At 38.0% G+C, this 15069-nt stretch overlaps 1 protein-coding gene across 1 annotated transcript; it reads left to right on the top strand.

The window, feature by feature from the left end:
- Positions 1-1883: 1883 nt before the first annotated feature.
- LOC138963176 (ras-related protein Rab-39B-like) lies at positions 1884-12166 on the top strand. Its single transcript, XM_070335214.1, has 2 exons — positions 1884-2204; positions 3618-12166. Exons 1-2 carry the CDS (start codon positions 1987-1989, stop codon positions 4042-4044), a joined length of 645 nt encoding a protein of 214 aa, XP_070191315.1. The 5' UTR covers positions 1884-1986; the 3' UTR covers positions 4045-12166.
- Positions 12167-15069: the final 2903 nt, after the last annotated feature.

The following is a 15069-nucleotide window of genomic DNA, read 5'->3' as shown; positions in this document are numbered from 1 at the left end:
CATGTTTGTGGATCGAGGAGATGATAAGAAATTTGATGCAGTGATTTATGAATCCTTTAGTGAAAATTCAATTTCAATGACAACTTTAAAAAACCATTTAATTAAGTAGCTGAAATTCAATCCCTTTGTCCTGACAAAAAAAGCCTTGTTTGACCAACATTTCTATTCTTTTAAATTGATAAAGCACATTCCACAGTGCTGCCTCAACATTTGTAAAAAGCGAATACCTCATCAAAGACATTCAAACTTCTTTTTTCTTAAACACCCTGTATGGATATTATCGAGACTAACTCCCATGCAAAGTTTCATAAATATATGTGAGGTACTTTTTTAGGAATCACTGTGGACACATGCACACACACACAGTACACACACACCACCACCAACACCGCCATCCTTGTTTCGATACTGGTCTAGACATTTAGTCAAAACTTGACAAAAAGTAAATTAACTCTTACCAGTTCGCTCCCTTGCCCATCGTAAGCAAGCTTACGATGCCCCCCCTGTAGTTTTCCACTGACCAATTATCTAATTATAATTTTTTTTTATTTTTTTTTTACATTGGATGGGTCGGACAGTGGATAAACTCATATTTAAGACACACTTTATGACTGAAACAAGCTGGGTTTTTGTTATAAGTTAGTTATAGAAATGCATTATTAGGCACAACAAAAAAAAAAGTCTGTTAACGGTAACATAGGCCAAAAAAATAGGGTCGGTAGGTCGGGCCTTTTTTTTTATTTCCCCAAAACATATTTTTAAGTTATTTTGCCAAAAAACAAAGCCCCCCTTTTTTTTCTTTTTTTTTCAAATTTTTAATTTTTTTTCAAATTTTTTTTTTCAAATTTTTTTTTTTCAGATTTTTTTTTTTCAAATTATTTTTTACCAAATGCCAAACAAAAGTCTAGGGTCGCGCGAAAAAATAGGGTCAGTCAGGATACCGTAAACAGAATATTTTTTGGGGGGGGGCCTTAGGCATGAAACGTCCAACTTTGAAATTTGGGTGGGGGTATTCAGGTGACAATAACTTTTTTGTTTATCAGCAAAACTCTATAAAACTTTGCTATGTTATGTAAAATGAATGCCAAAACAGACTAGTTAGCAGCATATCTAAAATAAACTGAACACAAAAAAAATTTCTTCTTTGTGTTTGTCACGTGTTCCAAAAAATGGGCGTACAAATTTCAACAAAAATCATGTTGTCACCCCCATAAAAAAATTTACCTTTAAAGATAGCACAATTCTCTTTGCAAATATGAAAAGCTTATTCATTTTCCTTTCATTTGATATATAACTTTCTATATTTCATTTAGAATATGACCCCAGATAGCCACTCGGCAAGTAGGCACCAACAGCACTGTAAAATATGCCCTAAAACCCCCGAACTGGTAAGAGTTAAGATCAAGCTTTGTTTAACCAAAATTCAATCATTTTGATTGGAGAAAAAGCGGTCGCCACAGTGCCGCTTCAACTTTTGTAAAAGGCCCAAAAATACGTAATCAAAAATATTTGTAACAAAAATGAGAAAAAACACTCGCACACACACACACACACACAAACATGTCTGGACACTATCTGGAGGAACTCCCATGCAAAGTTTCATAAACGCACGCACGCACGAGCACACGTACACACACATGCACACACACACACACCAACACACACACACACAACCAAAAACACATACAGGCACACCATTCTGGCAATCCGGCAGTTGAAGTTTCCGTCAGCTATGTATATAATCGTTACAGATTAATTGTGATTTTAAAAAAACACAAAAAAACCGGTGGAATACTTTCTGCCACTGAATATGCAGACGATTTTTTCTTCTTCACATGGACAAGAGGAGTAACTCATGAATATGTAATGTGAGTGACGTCCCTTGCTACACCTGCGATAGCACATCCTGGCGACTGCTACAGTTCATTCATGATAATGTATTGATCTCTTTTTAACGACGAAAAAAACAGGTGACCGGCATCGAAAATGTGTGAGCCAATTTTCGAATATCAATTCAGACTTATTCTCATCGGTGACAGCACTGTTGGCAAGTCTTCCATTTTACGCTACTTCACAGACGGGAAGTTTGAAGATGCGTGTGATCCCACTGTTGGAGTCGACTTTTACGCTCGGCTGATGGAAGTCAAGCCTGGTGTTCGTGTGAAACTGCAGATCTGGGATACCGCAGGACAAGAGAGATTCCGGTAATATATTTGAGCTTCTCTTGATTCATCGTTGATGACCTGCGTGTCTCTAATTTGTCTGTCTTTGGTTTTGCGTTGTTTATCTCTTGGACGCTTTGGTAATGTATTCAAAATGGCCACGTAATGCAGCTTGTTTACATTCTGTTCCAGAGGTCTTTATTTGTCAGGAATGTATGACGTGATTCTTCAGAAATAAGGACAGCGAGAAATACGGACAAAAGTGTGCACTAATAACTGCGCAGGTGTTTTAATAGCCGATGTTGTCATAGAAAACTTGACAAGTGGAAAGGGTGTAATACTATTACTATGACTTTTCATTTCCTTTATGATTTAGCAGGTGGGCAGAGATTGAGCAATCCTGGGTACAATAAGAGGAGATAAGTTGTCAAAGAGAAGAAGAGACAGAGAGAAGTTTGGGGAAACCCGGGGATCGTTAGATTACGTGTTGTAGGCTAGATGCATGGTTAAAGTTCAAAAGTAATTAAGATTTATTGATCCTCAACACGACTTAGTTATTCTATGCACTAATACATGTGCAGAGAGAATAATTACGGATGCAAAGGCTGGTTGTTATAGGTAAACATGTCCACTTAATTGTCGCTCATTGAAAAAATTGTTTACACAGGAATGTATGTTGCAAGGAATAATTATAAAAGTTTCTTCAGCAAATTTTAGCAAATATCTGGACTCAAAAGTATAGAAAATGTTCCCAGGTTTTATTGCAATTCTTGGCATCACCTTCTTCCCCACGGTGTAAAACTTTGGCAATAGACAAGTTCTTCAAATAACTGTCAGGTTTTTAGTGGTTGTGGAAGAGTTGCTTTCCCTTGTTTTTCCTTGCTTTTTCATAAAATTAGAAACACTGCGGCAAGCTTCTTGTGATATTGTACAATGTGTTTCTATGGAAACAAGGGAAAGCAGCTCTTGCTTCCACAACCCATAAAAAAACCCGTTATTTCTGAAAATCGTCCCTTTGTCAAAATGACAACCAATTCTTCAGTGATTTGACAGTGTTTTGGCGTTTTAGGCCCAAAAAAATAATAGGTGTGGTTACGGTAACAAAGCCCAAAAAATAGGGTAGGAAGGCAACCAATCTCTTTTTTTTTTTTACTTTTTTTTTCTAATGTGTACAAATTAAACCTACTTGACAGGGAAATAAGTGTGCGACTCGGGCGCTTTCGCTTTCATTGCGTTTTCTGCACTCGTTTTCTTGTTTTTTTGTGTGGTTTTTTGACAAATGTAATAAAAAGTTACAGGGTCGGCCCCAAAAAATAGGGTAGGTCGGGTTACCGTAACCACACCTATTTTTTTTTTAGGCCTTACCAACTGAGGACACCAAAAATATCCCTGTTGCTTATGTTATCACAATCTTACAATCACAGGTATCATCAGCTGTAAACATTTCTCTTGCAGGTCAATCACAAGGTCATACTACCGCAATTCAGTCGGGGTCATCATCGTGTACGACATCACGAAACGCAGCACCTTCGAAAACCTGAAACAGTGGTACGAGGAGGCCAGGAACCACATCGAGCCGCACAAAGCGATATTCCTCGTCCTCGGACACAAAAGCGACAAAGAAGACGGAAGGCAGGTGACCGCCAGAGAAGGTCGAAGGTTTGCTGAAATGCATGGACTAAAGTTTTTCGAGACGTCGGCCAAAACAGGGCAAAACATCGAGGAGTCTTTCTCTCAGATAGCCAAAGACACGTACCAGCATCTCCAAGATGGTCACATTCGTTTAGAAGATGGTTGGGATGGTGTCAAACCAGGTTTCGCTCGCCCACGGGAGACTGTGCATTTAGCCGAAGGAGAAGGAGAGAGTGGTGGTTGCTGTTGATTTAATTAATTCCTTCGTCAATTTGTTGTGCATAGAAATGCAGTGACGTTGACAGTGGTGTTATGATTAAAGTGTTAGGATGAATACTGTGGGTGACTTTTTGAAAGATTTGAGGTTTGCTGGGAGATTTCATACTTCATGACAATATCGCTTCTTCTAGGCTTCTGGACTGTGGGCTTTTTATTTTGTATTTTGTTAATTATCACATCTGATTGACAATCACTGAATCAGATTTACAATGTATTCGTTTTTGAGACATTCTGCAACTGTTCTGAAATCATACATATTGTTAACATGCGCATTTGTTTTTTAAATGCACGCTTGAAAGAATTATGTTAAGAAGTATATCAAATGCATCTTATATCTGTTTAATGGCGAAACTAGATTGGGGTCATTGAAACATATGTGTGTGTGTGTGTGGGGGGGGGGGGGGGGGGTAGACTGAGTTGTAAGTTTTAATATTCTTTATCTGAATAAAGAGGGAGCATAAAATTAGATCACTAATACGTAACGGTATGTAGCATTTAGCCGTAGTAATATTGTACACCGATACATGTAAATACTGTCTAGTCAGAATAACAGTACTTTAAATTACTTGTTTGTATTGTTTCAAAGACTATACTTACAGAGCTTTACTCACACGAAGAAGCTGAGATCTTTCAAGAAGAAAGACTAGTCTAGCTGGTCCTTCTTTCTTTTTAATGCTTTTCTTTACTTCACTTCAGTTTTGAAATGTTTGGTTTAATTTACATTTGTATTCAAAGCTCATGGATGCATGTTGAGCAATTTTAGAAACAGCCACTCTTTCCGTAATATGTATTGCTTGCAAACCAAAGTGCGGTATCAATGGCACTTTTGAAGAAAATTAATCTGCTATTTCAAAAGGAGATAGTATGGTAACATATTACATATTTAAAAGAAATCAGTCACATTTACTTTTGATCTTCTGATTGTATCCTGAAGGTGGTATAGTCGTTGTATTCAAGCAGACCTTTTACCTTCAAGTTTTTGAACTGCAGTTGAATTCAAAGTTTGTTCAGTGTGTAATATATAAAGCTAATTATCTTGCGTAAGACTGCTAAAATGCTTTGCTCTTCATACCCTCTCTTCTTCAAGAAAATTTCCAGCAAGCAATGAATTTCAAAGCAGTGAATGGGTTACGGTATGCAACACTTGTGCCAAAGTTCGTAGGAACGTTGAAATGCCATATATACCATTTAAGTATCAGTATACTTAAAAGTCTTAATCACATTGAAATGCACGCCCTTAACAACCTTGGAAAATCTGAGAAAATCGGATGTAAGGACAAATTTATAATTTTGGATGATTAATGAGATGAGGATGATTATAATGATGATCTTAAAAGGGAGGGAGTCTTAAAATGGAATCGCAGGAAGTGAACTTACAAAAGGTTATATCAACCGAACATCTAAAACAAAAATTAAGTCTTAAAAGGGAGGAAGTCTGAAATTTGGGATTCTTTTGAAAATCAACGGTTTTTTTGTTACTGTACCGTGAATAACAACATCCAGTCAGTTGCAACAGAAACTACGTAGTTGCTGCTGTAGTTGTAATAGTTTAGAAATATGCATAGTGGTTAGTTGCTAGGAAAAAGTAGTAATCATGAGCCCTGAAAGTCCAACAAATGGTGTACTCGCCTTTGGCTAGTGATTCTGAAAGTTTACTAGCCAGAGAGCAAACTTTACTAGCCAAACCAACAATTTGTTTCAGCAACTTTACTCGCATTTGGCGAGTAGATGAACATTTCTACTTGCCAGTTACATGTTTTTACTCGCCATATAACCGCTCCCTCAAAAAGGTCAACTAAATCCTGGTACAGTCATAATTTAGAAAAGAATACTTTTGTTGCTAACTTTTGCAAATGGCACAGCCGGCTGGCATTGAGCTACACCTGATACATTATTACATATGACCTACCTGACATTATCAGCTTACTTATACTTCTTGCATAATTATCCAACCTGTGTGAAGATATCAGCTTTCAAATATTATGTATCATCATTTTTTATTTGATTTTTTTTCTCTCCAACTCATGGCTGGAAAATCTTAAGGAAAGGATGTATAGAGGAGACCATATATATATATGGGCTGTCTCACCATTATCAACTTGATGATTATCATGTTCTTATCTGTGTGTAGTGTAGTTTCATTTTCATAATTCTAGGTCATTTTGAATTAATTCTCATAATTTGCAAGAAAGAGTGTGCATCAGTATGTGGGTGAGAGAGAGCAAGAAGCATGATAATTCATCTCTGAACTATCAAACTGTTTTTAGTGTGTTTGGCTACAGGCCTGTCATTTTGATTCTTGTTGGTATATATATATTGTTAAATATGTATGCTCTGAGAGTGAACAGAAAGGAATGCAAAATAAGTTAGTTATTGAATGTTGTCATGTAATTCTTGTTTATTGATTATTCTTGCCAGAAAGTTGTACATGAAATTGCACACACACACTCTCTCTCTCTCTCTCTCTCTCTCTCTCTCTCTCTCTCTCTCTCTCTCTCTCTCTCTCTCTCTCTCTCTCTCTCTCTCTCTCTCTCTCTCTCTTTCTTTCATTGATTCACGCACACATACACACACATGCATGTACTGACTCTTTTCAGAAGTGTCTGGTATTTGCGAAAGACCTTTGGCTATAGAGCGCTTACATGCGTGCGCTACATCTGCTGAACACCTGCAGCTGTAGTCGTAACAACAAGAACACCAATGTTTGTACCACCTATCGGAATTACCTAACTACTTCAATGTGCCAAACGTGAACACCTCTATTTCTCTCTCTCCCATCCCCCCACTCCCACCCCTCCTCCCACACATCCCCTTCCATCAATCCCCAGTGCCCCCTCGTTTCCCTGCTCCTCTCCTCTACCGGTCAGCTGTAGTTCTAACACATTTTGCATGTCAATTTTGACTTTTCACACTCTTTCATTTCCATTCCAAATCACCCGTAGCCGTCTCTGGCTTTCTGTCTGCCCATTTATCTGTCTTTGTCTTGAATATCAACGCGAGCCAGCTTTAACTTTTGTCTCACGTGTGCATAATTTTAAATTCCCTGATGTACTTACAAGCCAATGAGAGGCATATTATAATTGTTTGATGATGTTGAAATGTTTGTAATTATTATATTTCTTGAACAGTTTATTTTCAAACGATTCATGTCCCTTTAGTGAGAACTGTACTGTGTCATTCTTCTTCTTCTTCTTCTGGGAGCTCGTTTGCCCATTTGGGTTCCCCACACTATACTCTGAGAGCATAGTCAGCTTCACTCCGGTTTTGTAGAGTAGGCATGCTGGGTATTTTCGTGTTTCCATAACCCACCGAACTCTGACATGAAGTACAGAATCTTTTTCGTGCTCACTTGGTCTTGTGCTTGCGTGTACACACGAAGGGGGTTAAGTCACTTGCAGGTCGGCATAAGTTGACCTGGGAGATCGGAAAAATCTCCACTCTTAACCCAGCAGGCGGTCGCTGCATTAGGAGGTCGACGTCTTACCACCACGCCACTGCGCCCGTCTAGTGAGAACTGTACTGTGTCATTCAAAGGCTTGTCCTCCGAAAACGGCGTATGGCTGCCTAAATGGCGGGGTAAAAAACGGTCATACACGTAAAAATCCACTCGTGCAAAAAAACACGAGTGTACGTGGGAGTTTCAGCCCACGAACGCAGAAGAAGAAGATTCAAAGGCTTGTGTTATGGTTTTGCTACTGTTTAAGTTATGATCCACAGAAGCTGTTTTCAAAGTGCAAGGCCCGGACTGGTAGATTGAAGGGTTTTACCCTACAGTACAGCACTTGTGTTTCCGTCTGAGGAAAAAGTTAAAAAGTGGTAAAAAATTAATTTTGAAGTGCTTTGCCAGCTGCGAAAAGTCTGATCTGTAAACACAGACACTTTTATCTATGGAAGAGAAAGCTTTTGTTGTGAGCAATAAATCAGGACTGTATCGATTACATGTATCAACATTTTTGCTTGACTTATAGCTACAAGAGCAATGTTACATGTCATGAAGTTTTATTGCAGATCTTGAACCTGTTCCTGGCGTAGTTCAATGATATGTGGTGCTTGATTTTTATTGTTTGAGTTACGTTTTAACAAATTTAAGTTTTTACTTGCTGTGATTTTTTTTCTCCTGTTTTTAGTTTGACATAATAGATGATTTTATTAAAAACAAAATTTTTTATGCAGGGTTTCTTAATTTTACCTCTGCCCTTTTCTGTGTATGTACTTGTCTTTTCCCCAAATGTCTCTTGCCATGATTCATACACACATTTTGTTTAGTACATGTGTGACTTGTCTTTTTTTTCAATATGAATTCGTAAATTTTATTTCTTCTGGTGCTTTTTAGTTAGCATTTTAGGACGATATTGCAACAGAGCATAGAGAGAGAAAAAATTGGATATGATCATGACGCTTATTTGCCTTTTAATTCTCTCCATTTTAAGAGTTTGTTCTAACCTAGCTGATATTCTAATTGATATCTGTTTGTTTTTAGGTTGGTACAGGCAATTGAGGGGCTTAATTACCATTTTTGGTTTGACTTGTGAATTCTTATTTCTTATGATTAATCTAAGAGTAGAAGATTACTATACTTTATTAGAACGTTCGTCTGCATTCTACAGACAGTACAAAATTATACTCTGAAATGTACCGTTGTTAACAATCATTTGTTTGGTTGTACTGTATTTGGACAGCTGATGTTATGTTTTGGCGTTACTTGTGAGTGTCCGTGTTGTTTTGTTCAGACCTCTTTGTTTTATTGTCTGTAAGTTTCCCTGATAAGTCATCTTTTTCCACGGTAACTTTTCAGTCTTTCCCCTCACTCGCTCTCTAGTCTCTTTACCCTGAAGTTAATTGTGCTTAAGCCCCTGTTTGTAATTCGCTGTTTGTACTTATCATATATATACAAATAATGAACATTATTATATGGAGATTGTCAACGATCAAAATGCTTGTGATACAGGTGCTTTGAGTTTTTATGGTCTTATTTTACACCTTTTTTCTGTTAACATTATTTTTGCACCCGTGCAATATTTGATCACTAAGTTGTCTCTTGTCAACTTGTAGCCTTATTTACACATTTTTTGTTTCATGCAGATTGTTTGTAAGTGTGTGAAGTTTGTTTTCTCTGTTGTGTGAATCACGATTACGGACTGAAAAACTACCACAATTTATTCTATTGTATATTTATTTTTTGGTTTGCATATCTCTGAAGCACACAGTGAAAGGAATTCCAGTTGGCACATTTTTGATTCATTGGCTTTACTAATTCTTTAAAATGGGGGATTTATTTGTATGTTATTTAAAATATGAAAGGAATTTCACTAAGCACATTTTGAGTTATATGTTTGACTTATTCTATAAAATTGGCTGCAAATGCAAAATTGTTGACGTGGAATGTCCCACAAGAAACTGAGACTCGTTTGATTGTTATGATAGCTGATCTGGAAGACAGCATAGCGTTGATTGAATAGGAAGATGGATTATTTTCTGTTGATTTTTGTCTTTGAACAACAGGAAAACTAGTCATTAATGATAATAATGATAATAATAAATGAGCATTTATATAGCGCAACATCATAACTTTACAATTATGCTCTTTGCGCTTGACACATTTAAAATTTAAAACACAGTTATACCAGCATTTACATCTACATTCATAGTCAGCAACGCTTAATTAAAAGCATACACCATCAAACATACATTACAAAAGATTCTTCCACTAACTAAGTAATAAAAACATGAATAAAATAGGTAGTGAAAACAAGGAAATACCAGCTGAATACCCTTAATCAAACAGAACATGTTATCAACAAGACTGAGAAAACAAAATCAGGGGTTGTATTTCTTGAAGAGGTGCGTTTTAAGTGCTCGTTTGAATGCTTGGGGTGACTGAGAGTGGCGGATGTGAAAGGGGAGAGTTCAATTCCATTGTGTGGGTGCGCAGAAAGTAAAAGTGCGTTGTCCGTATGTTTTGGTTTTGGTGTGTGGAATGGTGAGGATGCGACAGTCAGAAGAGGCACGGAGTTGTCTTGCTGGAGAATAGACGGTGAGGAGTTCAGAGAAGTAAGCAGGAGACGAGCCAGAAAAGAAGTTAAAGCAGAGGGTGGACAGTTTGTAGTCAATGCGGGCTTGAATGGGTAACCAGTGCAGTGTGTGAAGAAGTGGTGTTGCGTGATCTCGTTTTCGTGCTTTCAGAATGAGGCGTGCTGCCGAGTTTTGGACTTTTTGTAGTTCTTTATTACTGGTAATCCCTCATTCTAACACAAGCTTATTATTCAAATACGCACACACAAGAATGGAAAGCTGTTAGTCCCAAAATGTTGGTCTGAAATTTCCCACATTTGGTGAAAGATCAAGTATTTTTCATGCAACTTTCTTGTCAGTTTCACAGTCCCATCGAGTTGACTCCACTGTTAACTTAAGAATAATGACGGCGCCTTTTTTTGTGTGAGTATGTGATATTCATGGTTGTCCATTTTGGGACTTCAGTTGGTAGTGTCACTGGACACAAGGGTAAGAATCGAACTCCTTCCACACAGGTTGTTGCTGATGCAGGTTTCACATAGCAAATAGCAATGTTACAGGTATCTTCCTTCCCATGCAAGCGACAATATACAGTGGAACTCCCCTTTTAAGACTAAATAAAATCCGAGACACTCAGGTTTTCAAAAAGATTGAGTCTTAAAATATGGGTAAATTGCGAAAAATCGGTCTTAAAAAGAAGTCTTAAACTGGGGGTACATTTACAGAGCTTACGAACACAAGACCCAAGAAAGCAGGGTGTTGTAGGAGAGGACGTCTTAAATTGGTGGGTCATTAAAGTGAGGTTCCACTGTTCACCATCTCGGTCTGTCCACCAGGCTTTAGCAGTGAGGAGAAGAAAATCGATCCAATTGGAAACTACATGCCAACCAATCACAGCCTGCAGAGAAAGAATTTGTTGCTGAATTACTTTAGCATATTTATTGGCACCAGTGTGCTTTAAAAAGTTGTGAATAATTCAGCTATACCATTCCACTCTGCATGGGAAGCTGTTGATTTGCAGTATGTGTCTAGATGGAAGGATGCGTGCAATCCCATGTTAATTTGACTGGGTCTGTGGTGAAAAAGATTGCTTGCGCAAGGAGGAGTGTATCTTTAAGCCGTACTCAGTTCCTTACCCACCAGTAGATGCTGTGTGTATCTCATCCAGTGTTACAATTTACTATGGGTATTATTATACCCAACATACATTTAGCCTCAACACTGTGTTTAAAGACATGTTAAATGGGGCGGGGATATAGCTCAGTTGGTAGCGCGCTGGATTTGTATTCAGTTTGCCGCTGTCAGCGTGAGTTCGATCCCAGGTTCGGCGGAAATTTATTTCACAGAGTCAACTTTGTGTGCAGACTCTCTTCGGTGTCCGAACCTCCCCCCGTGTACACTACATTGGGTGTGCACGTTAAAGATCCCACGATTGACAAAAGGGTCTTTCCTGGCAAAATTGCTTAGGCACAGTTAATAATTGTCTACCTATACCCGTGTGACTTGGAATAATAGGCCGTGAAAGGTAAATATGCGCCGAAATGGCTGCAATCTACTGGCCGTATAAAATTTCATCTCACACGGCATCACTGCAGAGCGCCTAGAACTGTACCCACGGAATATGCGCGATATAAGACTCATTGATTGATTGATTGATTGAATTATCATGTGGTATGCACTCTTGCTTTATTTCTGTGTTTTTTGTATTTTTCAAACAGTTTGTCTTTCGATTATCTTCTTTCTGATCATAGGACCTGCACTGGGTTTTTATTATTATTTAAAAAAAAAAATTAATCCTTATTTCTGTATTTCTTGTATTTTGTTAAAAACTTTTTTTTTTCAAATTCGTTACGTTAACTTTCTTTCAGATCACAGCACAGATCTGCACTGTTTTTATTTTTGGTGCCAATTATATTGATTTATGGATAAATACTGTGACAGTGTTACTAATGTTGGTTATAATTAAGGACTATCATGGTATGCAAATGTTCCAGCAATGCTCGCTTTGTCCCATGGTGACTGACTTTATTTCCTCAGTTGCATGTAAAGTCATTGTGTCAAATTAAATCAAAGTGCTGCCATTTTGCTTTGATGTGTGTGGATATGTGTGCATGTTAGGCAGAGAGAGAGAGAGTGTGTGTGTGTGTGTGTGTGTGAGTGTGTGTGTGTGTGTGTGAGTGTGTGTGTGTGTGAGTGTGTATGTGTGTGTGTGTTTGTGTGTGTGTGTGTGTGAGTGTGTGTGTGTGTGTGTGTGTGTGTGTGTGTGTGTGTGTGAGTGTGTGTGAGTGTGTGTGTGTGTGTGTGTGAGGGAGAGTGTGTTGGTAAGCTGGGGAGAGAGAAGATATGTGTGTGTGATACAAGAACTTAACCCTTACACTGCCCTGGTGCAATTCTGTAACACATGTTACATAGCCACTGGTGAATTAACAGAGAGAAAAATAAAGAACAAGTCGCATAAGGCGAAAATACAACATTTTGTCAAGCTGTCGAACTCCCAGAATGAAACTGAACGCAATGCAATTTTTCAGCAAGACCGTAAATACTCGTAGCATCGTCAGTCCACCGCTCATGGCAAAGGCAGTAAAATTGACAAGAAGAGCGGGGTAGTAGTTGCGCTGAGAAGGATAGCACGCTTTTCTGTACCTCTCTTCGTTTTAACTTTCTGAGCGTGTTTTTAATCCAAACATATCATACCTATATGTTTTTGGAATCAGGAACCGACACGGAATAAGATGAAAGTGTTTTTAAATTGATTTCGAAAAATTAATTTTGATAATCATTTTTATATTTTTAATTTTCAGAGCTTGTTTTTAATCCAAGTATAACATACTTATATGTTTTGGGAATCAAAAAATGATGAAGAATAAGATGAACGTAAATTTGGATCGTTTTATAAATTTTTTTTAACAATTTTTAAATTTTTAATGACCAAAGTCATTAATTAATTTTTAAGCCACCAAGCTGAAATGCAATACCGAAGTCCGGCCTTCGTCGAAGATTGCTTGGCCAAAATTTCAATCAATTTGATTGAAAAATGAGGGTGTGACAGTGCCGCCTCAACTTTTACTAAAAGCCGGTTATGACGTCATCAAAGGTATTTATCGAAACAAAGAAAAAAATGTCCGGGGATATCATTCCCAGGAACTCGCATGTCAAATTTCATAAAGATAGGTCCAGTAGTTTGGTCTGAATCGCTCTACACACACACACGCACAGACAGACACACACACATACACACACACACACACACACACACACACACATACACCACGACCCTCGTCTCGATTCCCCCTCTATGTTAAAACATTTAGTCCTAACTTGACTAAATGTAAAAACGGTCAAGTAGGTTTTCGCATCCATGGGAGGTAATCGGAACCGACCAAACCGACTGAGCCAGTTGCGCGACATATGTTGTGACAACCAGGTGACAGTATACGTAAAGTAGCGCGACAAATGTCGCGACAACCAGCCTAAGGGTTAACAGGTCACGTGAAGGATATAAAAACATTTAGTCAAGATCAATACTGAACCTATTTTCTTTCATTCTGAGCACATTTTTAGAGTAAACATGACATATCTATATATTGTTACAGTAAACATGACATATCTATATATTGTTATAGTAAACATGACATATCTATATATTGTTACAGTAAACATGACATATCTATCTATATATTGTTACAGTAAACATGACATATCTATATATTGTTACAGTAAACATGACATATCTATATATTGTTACAGTAAACATGACATATCTATATATTCTTGAATTAAGGAGAAGATGAGGAATACAATGCAATCAATTTTAAATCTGTTTGCGAAAAATCGATTTTAATGACAACTTTAATGAGCAAACTCACTAATTAAATTTTAAGCCTCCAAGCTGAAATGCAATACCAAAGTCCGGGCTTCGTCGAAGATTACTTGACCATAATTTCAACCAATTTGGTTGAAAAATGAGAGCGTGACATAGCTGCCTCAACAGAAAAAACGTCTGGAGATAATACCCAGGTACTCTCATGTGAAATATTATGAAGATCGGTCCAGTGGTTTTGTCTGAATCGCTCTATACACATGCACGCACGCACGCACGCACGAACGCACACACATATACCACGACCCTCGTCTCGATTCCCCCTCTATGTTAAAACATTTAGTCAAAACTTGACAAAATGTAAAAAAAACACAAAAGCAGCTTAGTGAAAGAAAAGAAAACCAACCCAAACAGGTTAAACAGTGACTTTTTATTATCATGCAAAGCGACCAGAGCCAAAATAACCTTACGCTGTTAATCAGCGATGAAACTTCCACTATCACAGGGAAAACATTGCCTGTCGGATTTTACAGAATCGTCAAAACTTTAAAGAATGGAAAAGAGCAGAAAAATTAAACCTGAACGTTTTCAGGTCATCTTAACCACAATCAATGGTTTTTTCGTTGAATATTATCAACTTTCATCCCAGTTTTAATGCATGGGCCCCTCTCTCTAAGGGGCCTACAGTAGACCCCCTTTAAAAAAAATCCGACAAAAGTAGGTTTTAATAGAGGGAGAGTCTTAAAAGGGAGCTAATGTTTATAGATGACATCAACAGAAAATCTGAAATCAGGGTCTGAAAAGTGGGGAGGATTTAAATTGGTGTGTCTCTGTGTGTGTGCACGCGCGCGCGCGTGTGTGTCTGTGTGTGTGCATGAGTGTGTTTATTTAAAGGGGGTTCTTTTGTATTCAGCTCGGATTGCACGCACAAGCCAGCGCTGGCACACCAGTAAAATCTCGATCGGTCTTTTGTGATGCGGGTTTTTCCCATCGATCGTTGCAGCAATCGGTTGACAACTGACAACACTGACTCCAGACCCGTCGGCATCGTCTGTGTCGTCGTGACATTTAACTCACCATGCGAAGGTGACAACACTCGCCAAAATGAGTTTTGCGTCGGTTCATCAGTGCTGATTGTGACATTTTAACTCATGCGAAGGTGAC

Source organism: Littorina saxatilis, linkage group LG3 (assembly GCF_037325665.1).
Source record: "Littorina saxatilis isolate snail1 linkage group LG3, US_GU_Lsax_2.0, whole genome shotgun sequence".
NCBI lineage: Eukaryota > Metazoa > Mollusca > Gastropoda > Littorinimorpha > Littorinidae > Littorina > Littorina saxatilis.
Note: the sequence above shows the minus strand (reverse complement) of the source record. Positions and strands in the feature narration are given on the sequence as shown.